The 19,673-nt window shown below is 54.8% G+C and overlaps 2 protein-coding genes across 2 annotated transcripts; one reads left to right on the forward strand and one right to left on the reverse strand.

Annotated features, from left to right (window-relative positions):
* Positions 1–4,662: 4,662 nt before the first annotated feature.
* Positions 4,663–8,883, forward strand: BESB_039100 (UDP-sugar pyrophospharylase; the record flags this gene model as incomplete). The annotated part of the gene is made up of 8 exons (XM_029362496.1): positions 4,663–4,753; positions 5,445–6,237; positions 6,508–6,610; positions 6,889–7,038; positions 7,380–7,466; positions 7,713–8,053; positions 8,258–8,337; positions 8,678–8,883. 8 exons carry the CDS (start codon positions 4,663–4,665, stop codon positions 8,881–8,883), a joined length of 1,851 nt encoding a protein of 616 aa, XP_029221461.1.
* Positions 8,884–11,546: 2,663 nt separating this feature from the next.
* On the reverse strand, positions 11,547–17,243 carry BESB_039110 (putative Chromosome-associated kinesin KLP1; the record flags this gene model as incomplete). The annotated part of the gene is made up of 6 exons (XM_029362497.1): positions 11,547–12,000; positions 12,556–12,707; positions 13,071–14,336; positions 14,821–15,057; positions 15,628–15,926; positions 16,625–17,243. 6 exons carry the CDS (start codon positions 17,241–17,243, stop codon positions 11,547–11,549), a joined length of 3,027 nt encoding a protein of 1,008 aa, XP_029221462.1.
* Positions 17,244–19,673: the final 2,430 nt, after the last annotated feature.

A 19,673-nucleotide genomic window follows, 5' to 3' on the forward strand; every position in this document is an offset into this window, starting at 1 on the left:
CGCGTCGCAACATCGGGGCGGACCCTGCTGCGAATGGGGGAGGTGAGAACGCCCTTTATATCCCTATTTATGGTCGGTATTTGGTCCCGTCACCCACACACGTGTCCGTACATAGAAAGAAGCTTAACTACGTGCGGCGTGGGGATGAACGGATGGGTCACTACCTCGATGAGGAGACACACAACGGCACTCACGGTCCATTCGGGCACTACGCGACGCCTCCTTGCTACTGGACGGGGGAGGCGTCGCGTTTTAGCCCGGCCCGGGCGGGCGCCAGTCACGACCGAAGGATATCGTCTGTAGAGCGGGAACAAGAAATCCGTGTGTGATTTGGCGTCGGAGGATTGCCAGGCGACGCGCAAAGGTAGGTATATACCGACAAGCACTGTACGTGTAGAGCTAGAGACTATCTAGCGAGTGAACACGCTCTTGAGGCGACTATTCCGGCGACGCAGGACCACGCAACTTCGTAAAAAAAAGGCGCTAGTGGCAGAGAGGAGCAGCGGCCCGCGGTGCCGCGACGCATCCATCGACATGAGGCTCCACGCCCCTTGTCGCGCAGAGACGCTACCCGCTGCGTCCAGTTATATTCGACCCCGGGCATCTGCGCCTAAAAACCTCGTCTTCTTTCTCGTCATGGAGCGTGTCTTGTAGACACTCGTTCAGTAACCGCACTGCTAGCAGACTGCGTACTGGACCGTGGTACTGCGAGCTGCACAGCTGCTGCCATAAGCGCCTGTATGCGTTACGACGATGCCCCGTCCACATAGCGTCTTGCGAGTACACACTCGCGGTGTCGGTGAGTCTCGCTTGGGTTCCGCCTGTACCAGAGTAAACATACGAAGGGAACCAATATAGAATCCCCAACGGGTGCCTTCCTTATGCTCGCCACTCTTACCCAACAGGTGACGGTCTCTTGCCGCGTGAGTGCGTTTTGTCCTCGTCTGACGCCGCGGGACTGTTGTTTGCCTTTCAGTCGTCAAGTGTTCTATGTCTCATCCTTATGTGATGGCCAGGGCGCCATGGAAATGCTGATGCCCTCTTCTGCTTTGAACCTTGTCTCCCAATGTCTGATTTCCCCTGAATACGTCCCCTACTCGAGTCTCTGGTATTGCGTATACAGCTTAACAACTCCGGAGATGCTCTGGAGCCATGCGTTTGACACAGATGTTACGGTAAAGCTCTCAATGCTTAGTGTCTGTGTGGCCTACTAAAATGCAGATTCTGGTTTGCCTGTGGCCCCACTGTGCATATCATCAATGGAACTAAAGTGAGGCGGTGCTATCTGAGAATTGCAAAAGAAGATGAGCACGAAGAGCTGCGGCGGCGAAGAGGTGCTACACTGAAGTGAATGAGGGTGTCTATGTATATTTTTTACCACCAGCAGGGTATGAATGGCAACTTACGACCAAGCGAGCCGGTGATGCTCCGAGGCGAGGTCGACCCACCTGCTTTAGAGTCAAAGCGTCGATGCTTCCGCAGATACCGGCGAAACTCGCATGCGCGGGGGTCGAACGCAAGGAATCTGCCAGAAACGAGCTGCTCTATCTACTACTGTCTGAGTGTGTCCCATTCATGCTAGGAGTCCCACCACCCAACCGCGGGGCCTCCGTGCGTAGGGAAATAGTCTGATATGTCATCTCAGCTTCTGTAGATGGTGAAATGCAGACGAAGCAAGCTTCCGATCGTGACGGGCGGCGATATGCATCTTAATGTGTTCTCACGTATGCGACACGAAGAGAAAAACGTGTTACGCGTCTTTCATAGAAGTGCGTGGTCGGATTCGTATCCTCACATAGTATCACGATGCGAAGCCGAGCGTTAGTCAGCTGAACACGCGGTCATGTTGGAAGTTTTTTTTCCGTCCGTGGGAGTGCCTGTGCATGGCATGCTTTGGTGGTGCAGAGGCCAGCCTTGGTGCGGGGACCACAAAAGACACAGATCGATACATCTGAATTTGTTTTGCTCATGTTAGTTTGAGGAGTACATCTCATCCTCATTCGTTGCCTGCAACCTGTCGGAGCGCAGTGCTCAGAGGCATTATCTCACTATGACGTCGAGGGCGTGCGTTCGCGTGTGCGCGCCATTATTGTTTGTGAGGAGCAGTAAGACTGCCTGACCGGATACCTCGCAAGAAGTCGTTTGTGCGGAGAAAGATGCCGTACATAACGGTTTTGCACCCGTCAGGGCGATTCCGCCGGAGCACGGAGAGGAGTCGTGTCGCGTTTCTCCTGACGACTGAGACGGTGTCACACGAGCTAGGGACGCAGACCCATGACTCTTGAATATTCAGGTGCCTATATCTGAGTGTCTGGCACCGATTGGCGCTTTGTTCCGATTGCAGCGACATGCTACGAATAAAGGCGGGTCATCAGCGTTCGAGCGACCGTTGAAAAATCGTGCGCTGCCAGGGTCTAGCTGACCGGAGGGAGACTCACCATGTCGAGCCAAAAACGAGGGTTTAAGTCCGATCAACCTGTGGCAGGTGGACGGCGGCTCCACGTGATTATTGTTGTACGGCAGGGCTAAGGTTCCACACTCTTTCACTTTATGCCTGTGGTTTTGTAACTACTGATGGTATCTGGATTCGGGGGAAGTCGCCGAAGATGGACCAGGGCGGCGCGAAACCGCGGGGGGATCGAGGGGGGGTTAAGGGGCGGATTGAATGAGGTCATGTTCGTCGGGACGGGCGTCTTTTTGCCACGGGATGCCTCTCGTTTTTTCGGCAGTGTGCCAGGTCGGTTATACATGCACTTCTGTATGCACCAGTGACTGAGAATGGGGAGAAGTCCAGCAGACCTTGTAGAAGAGATCTGCGAGTTTTTGGCTTCACATTTGTGCTTCGAAGACGGCTTTCCCTGTATGTTCCCTTTCGCGTGAAAATCGAACGCAGACATACCCTCCGGTCGTTTCGGTATTTCACCGGTATCTACCGTTGGCTCCTTTCCCAAGCATGACCTTGCTTAGTTCTCCCTTGGGGCCGCCAGGCTGTTGAACGTGAGTTTCCACAACCCATTCTTGAAACCAGATTCGTGCACTTCAGGCTCGCCTTCTGTGGCAGCGGGCGTAATTGGTGTGTGTTTGGTCCTCTTTTTCCGGGGCCCCGTTGTTTGGTGAACCCCGTTTCCGCTCTTACGGGCAGGCGGCTGGCGTTTAGTCCCGATCGCCGCGTCCTCTCTGATAGCCCGTGAGGACCCCCGTGATGTCTGGTTGTGTGTTGTGTGGAAAGAAGGAATGTCGCGGAATATGGAGGCCAGCAGCCGATTGTGAGCGTGCGATTGTTCTAGCGAACCGTATCGCGTGTCGCTTTGGTCGCCTGGTGCTTCTTTGCGTATAATAGTGTCCCTGTCGACTGTTAGGCGCCCTAACTAGGAAGGAAGGATCAAGAGAAGCAACCCCGGGTACAGGCCAGAAATCTTCAGGCGCCGCACAAGCCTTTTCTGCCAGGCTCATTCGCTGCACAACAGCAAACGCACTGACCACACTCGTTCTTTTCGCGTAGCGTTCAGTTCGGCTCGAGTGTGAGAGACTCGTGTGCAACGGCCTGGCAGACGGGGACCAGCCTCGCTAGAGTCGCGCGGTCGATGCCCGTTCCACGTTCGTGACAGCAGCCTACTTGCAACAGCTTTTTGACGTGAGTATTCATTCACATTTTTATGAAGCTCATATATTTAAACGTTCACTTAGAGACATCCGTGTATCTCCGTGTTCTGGGGCTGCGCGCGTGTGCTCACTTAGAAAGTGATAAGCACTCTATCTCTTGGTGTTACACCTCTCTGACGCTTTTAACCGGGGGAAAACAGGGTTTTTTTTCGCTTTCCGAGAGTTTCTTCTCTTTCGTTCCCGAGCCATGTTCAACAGCTGAGGAACGTTCAATACGAAAAGAGGAGGGAAGCCGGTACGCAGACCCCTTCATATCTACCTTGCACCGCACCCAGTTTCGCGCCTTGCTCCTTGGGGCGTACCGGAAGCGAGCATTTTTGAAGAGTCGACTGAATCTTCTCTGGAAGAAAAGACAAAGTCGCGCTTCTTTTGCTGGCAGAAGTTCGTGCGTCGTGGAAGTGTACGTGGAAAGTGGCGTGTTGCTTTTCAGGCGAATACGGTGTGGCTTCCGCACAGCGGATGCAGATGCCTTTGTAGAGAAAACCAGTGTGTTGTGTGAGATTCTCTGTACGTTACAAAGGGATAACGTATACATACTTGTTCGAGAACGGTTCCTTCGAATGAGACAGAACCGTCTCATTCTCGAACGCGAAGGAGTCTTTGTCTGAGTGGCCGCGAAGCAACGCGTGAATCGCGGCGAAACCCACGCAGGGCGCTTCCGGGTTCAACAGCCTTTTGCGCTTCCCTAGGCACTCGTGTAAATTCCTCAGCTGTGTCTGCACCCGCGGCCTCGCGTCCGGCTTCGTCTGCAGTCCCTTTGGGCTGCTGTGGAGTTTTCTTCCTCTCCGTGTTCGATTCCGCTGGACAGCTGCTGCTTGGACCACTGGACGTGCGCACGCGAGAAGTTTTAGTCTTCTTTGACCTCTCACCGCTCAGCGCCGCCTCACGCTGGCTCCAAAGATCCTTTTCCAGATCGTGCCCCGGTTTGGCGCGACGACGGCCAGCGGCGACGGAGCCACCGTATCCGACACTCCGTGCGGTTCGAACGAGCCAGGCGCCATGGCGACAATCTGTAAAGACGAAGAGTGGCAGAGACGCCTCCAGGGCATGAGTCAGGCGCACCTTTTGCCCTCCAGTGCTGCGCCAGAAGGTAAGGACGCTGCTCGGCCGTCGCCTCCGCGTGTCTTCCGCCTGGCGGCGTCGCGCTCGATCGCCCTTCCACGCCGCGGACGCTGTCGTCTGCGCCCTCGTCGGGCGTTTTTTCGGGGTATCGTAGGGTCGCGTCAGGCATGCGCAGTGACGAGCTTCGTCTGAAGGTGTAAAACGTGTGTGTGTTAGCACCTCCGTGCACGCCGGTGAGCTGTCGTGTTGGGTTGCGCGTCGCGACCGCTGGCAGGCGACAGAGCTCGCGCGAATGCGTAGCTGCGTGGAGAACTTGTCGCGTGACCTCCCACTGTGCGTCCGGCCTCGGCAATGCATGTATCTCTATGAGTCTACCTGCAAACCCTAAATTCGCAGCACATATATATATATATATATATATATATATATATATATATAACCCTAAACCCTATATATATATATATATATATATATATATATATATATATATATATATATACGTGTTTATATGTGTATGTGTTGGCGCGGGTTTGGTCTGAGGGCGTGGACGAGCGTGCGTGCCTCAGTGGGGGTTTTTGACACGCTGCGTCGCCCCAAGGGCTGCTGTGAAGGCGCCTGTCTGCATGCATACATGAGTTCAAGCAGACTTGCAAACGCATCCTGCATCGTGTGTCGCTGTGTGCGTGTTGTTCGCTGCTCGCTGCGGCCTGTCTTTGCAGACATTCATCGGCTGTGTATTCAGCTGCAGCAGGCCGACAACACCTACCCGGGCGGTTTGTCTGCGTACATTTCGCGCGCGCGGGACTTGTTGGCGGCGTCCAAGGCTGGCGCGAACCCGTTCGAGGGCTTTACCGCTTATAAGCCGGCGGGAGAGAAAGTGACTTTGCCCTCACCTCTGTTTGACACGTTGGAAACGGTAGGCTCCAAAGAGCTTAAGGCGTGCGCGTTTGTGCTCGTCGCGGGGGGCTTGGGTGAGCGCCTGGGGTACAGCGGCATCAAAATCGGCCTGCCTTGCGAGACGACGACTGGGAAGACTTTTGCGCAGCTATATTGCGAGTACATCGCTGCCATTGAAAACGCACCCGAGGCACACGGGGCAACTCAGCAGAACGGCCACAACGCCGCTGAGGCGTCGGTCCCCCTCGCAATCATGACGTCCGATGACACACACGACAGAACCATCGAGTTGTTCGAGTCGCACGATTTCTTTGGCTTGAAGAGAAGCCAGGTCGTCTTCATGAAGCAGGGTAAGGTGCCCGCGCTGCTTGACAACGATGCCAACATCGCGACCAGCGCAGAGGACCCGTTCCGCGTGATCATGAAGCCGCACGGACACGGCGATGTTCACACCCTGCTGCACCAGCACGGCCTCGTCGAGAAGTGGAAGCACGAAGGGAAGAAATGGATCATTTTCTTCCAAGACACAAATCCTCTCATCTTCAGGGCGCTGGCTGCGACCCTAGGCGTCTCCAAGGAACACAACTTCGCGATGAACACTGTCGCCGTCCCTCGGTGAGCGCCAGACTGCCGCCGTGATGGTTGCCTTGCCAGCTTTGATGGCCAAGGGCCTGCAGCAGCAGACATCGCATGAGTACATTTGCATGCCTGTTCATGCATGTGCATACATGCTATAATAGAGTAAGCACCGGACCTGGGCACGATACGACAGACGCGAGATATACAACCTCATGTAATGCGTAAGGGTTAGGGCAGGCACGAAGAGGCTGGCTTGAGCTGCGGTTGCATACCGTTTTCCCTTGTGTAATCTTATTTTTTTTTCAGAAAGGCAGCAGAGGCCATGGGCGCCATCTGCAACTTGAAAAAGGTGGACGGCTCGAGCATCACGATCAACGTCGAGTACAACGTCTTGGGGCCTCTTCTTGAGGTAAGCGCTGGAGTTTTTTCACCGTCTCCTGTCGCCCAGCGCTTCTCGCCTTCGTGACTTTGACGCCTCAGGCATCTACGCATCGTTGGTTGTGTGTATTAGCAGTTCGATTGCCTCCATGACTGCACCGCTGAGACGAGCGCCGAGTTCTTTTGTTTAGGGTATATGCCTAGATCCCTTTGGGAGTGCCTGTTGCGTGTGCTTGCGACGTCCTCCGCGCCTCGCTTCTTCGCGGCCGCCGTCGCTGAGGTTCGCTCTTTTTCTGTTATTGTGTGCAGGCCCAAGGCAGTGCAGACGTTGCGAACGAGGAGGGCTTCAGCCAGTTCCCCGGCAACACGAACGCGCTTGTCTTCGCCGTTGAGCCCTACTGCTCAGTTCTCCAACGAACCGGCGGCACTGTACCGGAGTTTGTGAACCCGAAGTACAAGGTGACACACGATTGACGGCTGCATGCATGCCCATCAACACATGGTGTACAGAGTCCGGGTCGAGTTGAAATCGCACTGTCTCAATTAGCAGGATATCTTTATCTATATATATTGTGCGTGTTTATCAAGGCAGCAACCTGCTATGCATTCGCTTTGCAGGCTATTGGCAGAACGTGAGTGTTCAGCCGTATCTATACTGTAAACGTGAATATATATATATATCATCATGCGTATGTGTGCCTCCTCATAGGCAGTGTCTTGCGTGCAGCGAGCGAGATGGGTGTGTATACGCGTATGCATGCAGGTGTGCATGAGCCGTGTGACCTGTCTGCGGATTTCAGGACAGCGCGAAGACGAGCTTCAAGTCGCCCACGCGGCTGGAGTGCATGATGCAAGACTTCCCTCGTCTCTTTTCGGCGAGCGATCCGGTACGTCGCGGCTTCCATCTTTGCATGCACTGTTGGGGTTCTGTTGACGCAGCCAGAGTCCGGTAGAGAGTGCGTCTCGAACGGCCTGCATCTCGACACGTCGCTGGCTCGCGAGCCAGTCACGCGACGGCGGGGGAGGGGCGAGTAGGCGGGCGGCAACGGCATCGCAGGCACCTGCGACGGGGTCACGAGTTTGTCTCGCACTCATCCATGCGTTCTAGTTTCGTCTCGTGTTTTCCCCTGCAGGTTGGCTTCACGGAGCTGGAGCGCTGGTTTTGCTACAGCTGCGTGAAGAACAACGTTGCCGACGCGGCGGCGAAGGTCAAGCAGGGCATTCCACCAGAGTGTGCGCTGTCTGGAGAGGCGGACGTGTACCGAAACAACGCCCGCCTTCTCGCGTTTGCCGCAGAGAGCGCCGGCGCCGCGACCGTGCAAGTTGGAGACGAAGCCCAGCCGCAGCTGGTGTCTGCGAACGGCCTCTCCTACCCCATGGGACCGCGCATCGTCCTCGCGCCCTCGTGGGCGGTAGCAGAGAGAGACATGCGCGCGAGACTCCAGGGGGCGACGACGCTCAGGATCTCGCCCACGTAAGTCAAAAAGGGTCGAAATGTCGATTAAGAGAGGAGCCGCACGGTGTACTTGTGGCCACGGTCTTACAGAGATGACGCGAAGGCGCTGTGTCGGGCTCTAGGTTGCCTGTTGATGCGTTGGGCGATGTCGAGTCGAGGAGCGAAAAAAGGTTGTAGAGATATAAAGTCTGGGATTCTGTCTCTGCCGTTTGGTTCGCGCAGGTCGACTTTGGTCGTTGAGGGGGACGTTTTTATCAAGCACCTCGAGCTAGACGGTGCCGCAGTTCTGTGTGCTGCTCCAGGTAAGGGCTATTTCGTGTATTACATGCAGCGACTCCACGCCTGGTGTGCGTCCGTCCAGCGAGGGATGTAGAAGCCCGCGTCCTTTAAAAGTGCACTTTTGCCCGTCTCCGGCAGTTTAGTAGAGGCATGCGGCTTTCTCGTTTTACCTTGGAACTACGCGACGCGCCAACGCCTGGTCTGCATGCGCCGCAAGCTTCACGTCGTGCATGCCTCACATGTGGAGGTTCGTCCGCGCGTGCGCCCCAGAACGTGTCGATTTGGTTTGTGCGTTGGAAGACGCACGACTGCGTGGACGCCGACGAATTCGCGCGTGACCTTCTCGACGTGAGCGTGTCGCAGGCGCGAAACTCGTCGTCGAGAAGTTGGTCGTGAAGAACGAAGGCTGGCCCCTGAAAGTGCTTGAGCATGCGAAAGACGCGCCGGTCACGACTGCGATGCGTGGCTTCGTGTTTGAGCGCAAGCAGACGTTCGTCGGAGAAAACAAAGAGCCGGGATCCGTGAAGGTGATCTTTGAAGAGGCGCAGAGTCTCGCGCAGGCGCCTTAGATCGCCTGCGGCACCCAGCGGCCCCTCGCCGAGAGTGGAAACGGAAAGGGCAGCAGGGACGTTCCGTCTGTTTGAGTGCGAGCGACACACGTGGTCGCCGCGGGAATCCGGGTTGGGTGTGGACAGGGAGTGCAGCATGCGATAGCTGCAAGGTTTCTGCTGTGAGTCATCTGCAACTCGAAAAAGTCCTCAAACGACGCTGGTATCGTATGTCGGTATGCATGCCCCGTGGCTTTCTGGATCGAACTGCTTTGGAGAGAAGCGAGGGTGAGAAACGCAGAAACCGAACCTGACGAGGAGACGAGGCGGTGACTTGGAGCCGGTGGCGCCCGACTGGCCGCGTGGATGCTCGATGAAGGGAGAGCTCAAGAACTTCAGGGATCTGTAGAGCCTCAACGAGAGGGGGCTGACTCTTCGTGATTCTGCGCAGCTGGGGCTTGTGGCTGGATGGGCAACGGGAAGAACCGAGCGAGGAGATTTTTGAGGATAGCGAGTCTCGAAGGCACAGATTCGTCGGCGCTGTCGCTGCATCCAGGGACGTGGTGGCGGCTACGAGAGGCTGGGGAGGAATTTAGCCCAGAGGCCTGCGGATGCTCGAATGGACCACACCGAGCGGTCTTTCGGAAGAGCTCTAGCGACAAGACCTGCAAAAAAAAGGGTCTTCGCCGAGGAGGAAAGAAGCGATATCCTGAAGGCTTGGGGTGTTTTGTGGCAATTTCAATGCATGAACTTATATGTCTATAGCGTCGGACTGATGGACACGCCTGCGGAAGCAACCGTCAAGTCGGCTTGTGTGTGGAAATTTGTGTGTAGTTGGGGAATGCCGTGACTTCCCGTGTGTGCTAAGAGGTACCCCTCAGGTACGGTGTGCGGGTCGCAGTTCGAGTGAGCGTTCTGGTGAAGTGCACGCCCCCGGACATGTGACCGCGTCAGGCCGAAAGCGTTTTCCAGCCGAGTATGACACACCATTTCTGACTGTTTTGTTCTGCTCACTATGTCACGGCGGCGTGCCATACGAGCACGCTGCCCACTTTTTCGTATGCACGATTGCTTTTGTTGCGTGTTTGTTTTCTCTCCCGGGTGGCGACGATAAGGAGTTTTGGGATTTGTGCGTCGTCCCGCATCACGTCGAGGGAGAGCTTTTCTTCATCCTAGTGCGCCGCAAGGCGCCGATTAGCCGCGAAAGTGTGTGAAGCGAAAAAGAAGACGAAAAACGAACTTTCCACAGCTGCTGAGGAGGGTACCCGCGCGGCGCATGCAGACCACTAGAGCGGCTCCCGCCGTGGAGAGGACGCCACATCGCTCGCAAGCAATGCCAGCGCAGTCGATACCTACCCCTGCACCATTATGCCCTCGCGGGGCACGAACGTCCGCCTGTCGACTTGACATGTGTGTGCACGCTAATAGGAGTGCCTATATATATATATATATATATTGAACGAGGAATGGCACTACACAGAAGCTAGCAATTAAGTGGCATGGTAGTGGCGAACAGCTCCTGGGCGCAGGTGACAGTGGAAATGCTAGTTTCACAGGCATTCTTGGCAGCAGTTGTACCCGACACAGAAGATGGAGAGATGCATGAAAGCGCGCTTGGGTAGATGGGTGCATAACCTCGACTAATGCTAAAACAGACGAGTAGCGCACGCCGAAAACCGTAGTCCGGTAGCCTGTGCTCCAAGCGCTTCGTTCGAGGGCATGCTCGGCGACTGACTTCGTATCCGCTTCGTACAGTACCTGGGTGGCCACCGAGCGTAGAGACTCGCATTGACGCTACCCCTTACCCTCGACCACCGCTGTGAGGTCTCCAGTGGAGAGACATCGTTCTCTGAAGCTAGGTACGTGGCACAATGCGAGTGTGATACACGTCCTGTCGCGGTAAGTACGTGAGCGTTTCACAGCTGGGAGCGCCGCACAGCCACTGTTCGCGTGCGATGCACCCGAAGTGTCGGTAACAGTCTGTTTGTGTTGTGCTTTCAGGGCGTGCCGATAGCGGCTGTGAGCGAGTCCACTCAGAAAGGCTCGACGGGGGCTGGTGAGGCGAGGCACAGACGAGGAACGGCGCCCAGTCCCCAGGAGACGCCTCATGAGGACAGAGGTGGAATGGGCCAGACCGCGTGTGCCCGGCGCTGGGCTGCACCACCGGTCAAGTCGTCGGACTGCGCGGAGGCAAAACGAGCAAACGCGTACGGCAACGAAGAAGAGGGCGGCGTGGAATCCGCAGGTGCTACAAAAGGTAGGCGCAGAGAGGCGACGCGCGGTAGTTTTCGCGAAAAATTCACCAACGCGAGGTCTGGCAGTCAAAAACCTATGCAGAACAGAGCATGGCGGCACGTACCTGCTCCTCTAAAAGAACGAATAACCCTCCCCCCAGATTCAAAATTCACTATATATATATATATATATACTTGTAGCAGCAAATGATGTAGGGGTGGCGGAGAGGGGCATGGACACGGACAGACGCTTTACAGAGGACGGAGGTGCAGGCTCATCCTCTCGTTGACAACAGTGCGAACAACTGCAGGTAAATATATACGCATGGGTGTTTGTCTTTAGTCAAGCGAAGCTCCCGATCGCCGATCCTTCGTGCTATTCGCAGCACGCGAAACGCATCGGCGTCTTCTCAAGAAGTATCGCAGCGGCATTACAGGTCCGGAGTGCGCTTAGTTTTCGTTGAGGAAATCTTCCAGCGTTTTGCCCTGTGCCTGGAGTCGCTGCTCGATTTGCGCCAGGAGCGCTTCTTTCTCCTTTAGCTTGGCTGCCGCGGTGCCCGTGGCGGATGAGGAGGCTTGCTCCTTGTTTTGTTTGTTGGTCATCATGCCCGCCACTTCGAAGACGAGGACGCCCCTGAACCAGCTGACGACCTCGTCGGTGATCATCACGTCGAACTCCTTCACGCTGCTGAAAGTCGGGTTTCTGTTGCACAAGTCGTCCGTCGCGAACCGCACCTCAGAGACTCCGTCTATCCACTTGTAGTTCACTTCCGGTCTTCGGCAGCAGTTTTCTCGCAGGTCTTGCGCAGAGTCCACCTTCACAGTCACTTTCAACATCTTCCCCTTGATGTCCTCGACCGTGTCGTAGTAGTCCAAATCGCTCACATGCGGGCCTTTCTGAGCTCTGCAAAAGTCCAGCGCAGACGCCGAGCCCCGCCTGATGATGAACGCTTGGCTAGTCGCTCGACACCAGAGCGACGCGCGTTCTTTCAGCCGCAGGAAAGCAGAGCTGCAGTCGCTCTGCGCATGCCCAAGAGCGTCGCCCCCGTTTGCGACAGACTGCCTTGCGTGCGGCTCTGCGTGAGATGTGATCCGACCCCAAGCCTCCGCTGGCCCCGTTCGTCTGGCGACGCTCACGCCTCATGCTACGCATGCTCATGGCAGACAGTGAGTTTGCGCGTGCTGCCGCAGATGTGCGTCCTGCTTCGTATGTGCCTGAAAGGCCTATTCATCCGAGTACATCGGCGCTAAAGGCAGGACACGGAGCCCTTTACGCCTGTGCTCATTGACGCGTTGCACTGTTGATGTTCCACCAAACTGCTAGGTCGTGTGTCTCCCCCCAGAATGATGCCTAGATCCGCGGCGAAAAATTCTGTTAAAAACGCCGCGCAGGTCGCCGCCGCGACGCCCCGCTCGCGACGCCTTCAATCATTTGGGCCCCCGTGCGCCGGTCGCGTACACTTCTTCCATATCCACGAGAAGTTCGAGATCGATTGACAGATTCAGCGTCCCCTGCCTCTGCCCCTTGAAGTCGAAAATTGGAAGCGCCTCGTTCTCCACCGAAAGCAGATTGAACAGAACGTCCAGGTACAAATACGCTTGCCCTAGCACCTAATCCAGTCACACAGTTCACACAACAGACGCCTTACAAACCGCGCTCCAGCACAGCCGCCGAAACACAACGTGCCCGCGGGCAAGTGACGAAAGAAAGCGGGTCTGGCGCGCATTCACTCTGTCTTTTTCGTGCGCTTCTGTCGCAGCTGCGCTGTCATCAATCAGGCAACTTTCCCGAGCCGTGATACTGCCTTTCCCACGTCGTTCACTCGCATGTGTGGCGCAGTGATAGTACGCCTGATGCCTTTTTAAACGGACTTTGAAGGGCAAGCTGTCGCATGTATGCATACTATGAACGTGTTGCGGTATGATTCTGTGCATACGCAGCAGAGAGACATGCGGAATTGGAACGGCTCCTACCTGGTAAGAGTCTGGGTCGGACGCAAACGGGTCGTCGGGTCCCTCAGGCAGTCTGAAGTCTCCAGGAACCGAGGCCATGTACTGGTTGTAGAGTTCTCGCATTTCAAAGATTTTTTGTTCAAAGAGTTCAAGTTTCCAGGCCTCGACGATGTCAGAATCGAGGCGCTCGACGCGTATTTGAATTTCGGTCTGCTGCATGACGTTCGTTGCGGTTCCTTTTCGAGAGATGTCCAGGCCGTCGTGTCGCATGGTGAGTTTGGGGGAGAAGTAGACGCCGACGCCGAGTTCTTCGGCGATCGAGTTTGCTTCTTCAATCAACATGATGGTCTTGGTCAGGATCTCCTCTAGCACCACGCGCGCGCGGTGTTCTGCTTCCTGCATCTTTTTCTCTTCCTCTTGTTCCGCACTCAGTCTCTGAAGCTTCTCGTCGAGCTCTTTCTGCTTTTTCGCAAGCTCGAGCTCGTGCTGGCGGCGCTCTTCTTCGAACTGCTTCATAAGGGCCACCGCGTCCGCGCCCTCGGCCGTGACCATCATGGCTTCGTTGTCCTTCACTCTGCGCTCCCACTCGCGTTTCTCGCGCTCCATCTTCTCCCGCTCTTCCTGCATCTTCGCCTCCATCTCCCGCAGCTTGGCACTTGCCACGGCTTCGAGCCCCACTGCGTCGCCGTATTCGTCCAGACTCTGTTTGTTCGCTTCCCTCATCGCCTCCTCCCAGGAGGGCATCGACTTATCCGCCTCTGTTGGATCCATGTAGACGAAAAAGTTGGCGTGGCCAAAAAGAATGCGGTCTCGGTGCGCCAGCAGCTTCTCCTCCCCTGCAGCCAACGGCTGCCCGTTGACCAGTGTCTTCCCGTTCGCCTTCAGCTTCACCTCGTAGGTCGCGTTGGCCTCGGATCCTCCGGCGCTGCAGGACAACGTGGCGTGGTTCACAGTCACGCCGAGCCCGCCAATCTGGAAAGTCGGCTTGTTTTCGCTGTTTGGCTTCCCGACGCTGCTGCTGCCCTCGGGCAGGTTGAGGGTGATCTTCCCCGACAGGAGCGGGTCTTCGTTCAAGTTCTTCAGGCACGCCTGGTTCTCGACCTGCTGCTCCTTGCCAGCTGCTGCGTCGCGTGCCTGCGCCTCCGCGAGCTTCTGTTGCCAACTCTTCGACATCTCTTCCAGGGCCCGGCGGTTCGCCTCCAGCTCTTCTTCGTACTGCTGCTTCATCTTGTCCATCTCCTCCTGCGTCTTCCCGGAGTCAGACAACACCAACTCCCCTCCGGCGGCCTGCGAAAAGGAACACGCGCGACAATCGAAGCTGAAAATGTTGTGTGATACGGCGTTTCGCACCTGACAATGTGCGGCCGGTCCCGCTCAGGTACGTCAGGGAGCGGGGACACAAACCTGTTCACGAGGGGTAGAGTTCAATCAGTGCGGGGCTCCACTGCTACTCCAGCAAACCCGAGTCAAGGGAGTAAAGCGGAGCTGCGCTCCGCAGCTAGCAGGTTTCAGGTACTCACAGACGCACGTGTGCAAAGGCGCATATATCTATATATATATATATATATACATACAGATACACATACACGTACCGCAAGAAATGTGGGCGACTCCGTGGGTGTCAGTATGTCCTACGGAACCTGCTGCGTGACCTACATGCGTACGCACGAAGCGATTCGACATGTGCCACCCCCCCCGGCGACGAAAAACATGGGCCTCAGAAAGGCAGTGCCTACTCGAGACCCAATTCATGGTCTTCGCCGCATCTCACCTTTTTGAGGCGCTCATTCTCTTCCTTCAGCTCTCTGATCAACCGTTCGAGTGGGTTTTCGTTGACCACGGCTTCGTTCTTGATGGATTTGACACGGTCAGCGTAGCGGAGCGTGGAGAGAGTCTCCTCATAGTTAACAGACGCTGGAGAGAGGGCAGCAATCATACACGTTTTGCTGTTTCCTCCAAGAGCGGACTGAAGAATACGCGTCAGCGCTGAGTCGCGATATGGGATGACCTGCGAACGGCGAGCAGAGCTCAGACACGCAACTGGGCTCGCTGAGGCCCTCACGACGGAGGTTTACTCGTCGCCTGGATGTACCTCCACTTAGCGACAGGCCTGGCTTTCGTGGATGCAAGCACAAATATGTGACCACGTATGTGTACCCTTCCACGCGGTCTGCGTCGCGCAGTCTGGAACTCTGAGACTGCGAAAGCCTACATGAGGGTGCTGCTGCCCCGCGTCTAGTACGCTACGGCCGCAATACCATTACACGTTGGGCTCTAATAAGCATTTCAGCTCATATCTTTTCATAAAGTTGAGCGCCTCACAGGCAGCAAGCACGAGGACATCGAGGAGGCGTGGGACAGCATCGGGACTCGAACGCCTACGCCTGTAACATTCGCTGCTTCTTTACGTCCATGATCCTCGTTCACAAGTGGTCTGGACACAACTGAGACAACGCTAGACTGGTTATATATATGAGCGAAAGCAAAGAGAGAGCTAGGCTCTCTGGGTGCACTTAAGCCATTTTCTCCAGCGCAACGGACTCGAGGGTCGCCATTACGCATCGGCAGGAGCTCGCACCTGACCGGGTTTGAGTTTACCGCAGGCTTTGTCTGCAAGCGCAGAAATAACGTTTCCCAGAGCTGATAGGGACTGGTTGATGGCGCAGCCCTCCTTCAGCCTGTCGCCCGTGGCTCCAGTCGACCCGGCTCTCTCCGATCCAGCCAGATCCACCAAACTGATTTCAGCGGTTTTTTGGCTCAGTGGCTCCTTCGTGGCCTCATCCAGCGTCACCTGGTTGTAAACAATCTGCAGAACAGTATGCGCTCGAGACGACGTTGCGTTCATCAGCGTTGCCCCGACGGTTCTGTTGCTAGTTCCTAGAAGGCAAAACAGAGGGCAACGACGCGAACAAGGTGCTTGGCTCAAAGCCTCCATGCAGCGCACTACACACCATCAGAAACGGTGCTGCGCCTGCCAACGGGCGAAACACAGCATCGAGGCTGCCTCGAGCATCTACAGGAAGCGCCGTCTCCGCATCAATCTCATGGATGGAGCACTGAGGTCTCACGGCGCAGCTGAGCTGGAAACGCATCGTCAGCAGCAGTAGCGAAATATCGCCCATGTTAGGCACTTTAACCGCCCGCAGAAGCAAAAGTGGTCCTCACAGCTTGACACAAGCAAGCTTTCACGTTGTATGGCCGCATTGCAGCCAACACAAAGCCCGATGACGCCACCCTTGTTTCAGGTAGGCTGGACGACAGTCAGGTCCTCGTTCGCTGAACTGCGCAAAACCGCTGCGTTTCTAGGGGTCTGTGAGGAAATTTATACAGTCCGTTAACTGCCGCAAGCTCCAAGTTTTCAGCGTTGGCAGCCTTCGCTGTCCCTGCTCTGTCTATATGATCATGCGCAGTAAACCTCTCCCCGAAAGAGGCGTCTTGAAGCCTGGAATTTCATACATCCATTGTACTACTGTGGGTGCTGAAGCAGTATCTGATATCATCTCGTTTGCGGTCTTTGTCATTCTGTAGCATCCGAGCTTATCGCGGCACCGTTGGAGTGTGTCGATGCCCCATACCTTCGTCGAGTTTGGCCTGGATCGCGTCGTATGTATCGACAGGATGCTTGCTGAGGTCTTGGACAAAAGTGCCGAGCTGCGGAGTATGACGGATTTTCAAGCCTCCCTTGGGGCGCTGATCAGGTTTTACGAGGAGGTCCTGAACCGCCTCGTTATAGATCTCTAGCATACTAACTGTCACCTCAGAACGAAGCAAAGGGTCTTTGATGCTCTTGATTCTCTGAAATATCTCCTCGCATGCACGGACGACAATCCCTTTGTTGGCGCCATAGCCCACCATAGAATAGCTTTTTCCTGCTCCCGTTTGGCCATAAGCAAAGAGGCAAGCATTGTACCCCTCAAACGCATTGTTCAGCACATCTTTCCCAATATCATTGAATACCTTTTCTTGATCGGCGTATTTGGCCGACACAGGCTTAGAATAGCCGTTCTCATCATTGACGAATCCGTCGTGAGACCAGTAGGAGTAGTCGAAGGCAAACGTTCTACTCTGTTTTTCATCGTCAAGATTTGTAATGGTTGTACTTTTCCCATTCATATCGATACAAAGGCGGGCGTTCATAGTCTTTTCCCGGTCATTGAAAGGCCGGACGCGGACGGCCACCTTGACGGAAGACATTGTGAACGACTCAAGGAAACATACAGCGTAATAAAGTAAGTTAGTTAAGAGAAGCTGTATACGGACTTATAGCTGTGGACACCCAAACTGTGTGAATCGCAAAGAATCTCTGTGGAGGAATTATTTCTCTTGACACTTCGAATCTGCTACAGGATCGATGAGGGATGCTGTCGCCTTTTGTTTTGAAGCAATGCACGCCTCAAGTCTCACGCGTTCGTTTGGATCCTAAATCGAAGGTTGCGCGCCATGTTACGAAGTTCCGTCGTTGAAGCTACACGTCACTCAGTGTGTGATGACGCGCTTCGAGCAAGGTGCGATAAAGGAAGCAGCAACAAGACCTCCCTTGCAGGGGGGTGTTCGCAGCATCACTTCATTTAAGGAACGGTCCTTCTGAAGCACTGTCCACATCTGAAGGCCTCGGGGGGAACGGGTCGGATGGCTGGGTTCAAAACGGAATTTGTATACCCATCATACTCAGGAAGTGCATGTAAGTTTATTGCATGCGAACCGACGCAGTCGCAAAGCGAACGCGTTTTTTAACTACATTATTCGTACGTCTCACTGTGTCTTCTCTGCCGGATAGAGGGAGGCCGACCCTTGCAGATTAGGATGTCTCGTGCTCGATAACGAGACCTAGTTGAGGACACGCGTCGCAGGTAGCACCTTTACCTCGCTGCTCATGAATGCTGCATATATTTGTCGAAATGAAACAGGACAGAACAACTAACGTCTGGTTTTCAGAATGCGGTGCAGCTTAAAAGGGTTCAATCAATTTAGGCGAAAAACGAAGAGATCGGTTTGCCACCAACAGACGCACTTTCCAGTATAAACTGGTTTCGGGCGTGTGGCAGGGAACATCACCTAATTGTTGCGCCGCATCATGTTCAATTTCCGTTCATAAAACTCCAACAATGAAGTCGCACCTACCTTACGTTTTTCTCAGGCTACCTCCTGAAGTTGGAATCGCTGCCATGAGCTTGGCCCTGAGCTGGTTTTTTCAGCTTCGGGCTGTTGTCGGCGATCGGGACTGGAACTCGATCTCAGTTGCAACTCCAATACCAGCAGCACCCAAGCCCAAAACACCTCCGTCTTTGTAACTTCACTCAGTTTTCATACGCACTTTTTTGGTGGTGTTCACACGATTGACCCATCTCATTTGTTCGAATTATCGAGGCCCGCTCCAACGGCACCACGAAGTCTGTCACAGAATGTGTTATCCAAGAGGGTACGGTCATACGTGGAAACTAGTGGATTAGAAGCCATCAAGGCGCTAAACCCGAAGACGGACCGACGATGCGTTTTGCTAATAGGATCCCGAAATAATCGTTCGCCTGCGGCACGACGAAGTCTCCAGCAGACAAAGTGAGGCCGCATCCGTAGGGCCCGGTTGAGGGCCCTCTAGGCCTAGGTTGTTTCAGGAAATGTCTAGTAACAACGTCACTGTAGAGCACTTCATGCCTCCACAGCAGGATTTGTGGTTGCGTCTCTACTGCACGAGTTTTGCAGTGCGCTTTCATCATGGGGCACTTCTGGTCGTCGCCAGCGACCCGCTTTTCCCAGAAACGTTCTCGATCCGCTAGAACCGCCCACTAACCAAAACACAGGCCTAACCTGAGCTGCCTTTGAAAAGGCGACCCTACGGTGACCATGTGCTGTGCTCCACCTGAAGGCGCCGCGGACGCGGAAGCCCATCCCCTAGCCAGCACTAAACAGTGCTCCCTACGGGTGAATAAAAGTTCAATCTTTTGGCCATTGCGGCTCTTGTTAGAGCTTTTCAAGTGGTTAGAACAATGTCCAACGCGTGTCGGACACATACGCAGTACTTGTCTGTTCCATGCGAAAAGGGTAAGGTGTGCTTTGTTCGACTCAAAAGTGCGCTGCCGTGTTTTAGGAGGACGTGAGCCGGCACAGCCACAAACTGCAACTGTGCGAACCCATATTTATCTTCCAGGGTTTGGTCGTCCAGCTGAAAGCACATCCTTTCATATAACACACGTTTGCGCCCAATACTTTTCACCTGTTGTCGTTTCAGCTAGTTTTTCGCGTTTTCGTTTTGCGTTTGGCGCCTTACAGGTCTATATATGGCATTGTGTACCCTGTCTTGGGTAACTGCATTCCTAAGGCATTATTTCTTTTGAAACAAGTTGTTGTCAGTGTTGGATTTGGCGTTGCCACTCTACTGTCTCCACAACAAGCCAAAACCAAGGCTTACTAACGAAACAGAGCAGCTGCCATACGTATTGCATCCCGCTTACATATCGTTTCCTCGGGTTAGCGGTGCGTCTCACGCCCCATCAGTTTGTGTTGTCTTACTACTCGAACTCGGCACGGCTAGTGTCTTGGATTTAACATGGATATACCTTCGAAAAAGCCAGTGTTGGGAGGCAGCCATAACGAGGCATCGTTCTCTTTGACAATGTATGAGTCATT

This window comes from Besnoitia besnoiti, chromosome II, assembly GCF_002563875.1.
Source record: "Besnoitia besnoiti strain Bb-Ger1 chromosome II, whole genome shotgun sequence".
NCBI lineage: Eukaryota > Apicomplexa > Conoidasida > Eucoccidiorida > Sarcocystidae > Besnoitia > Besnoitia besnoiti.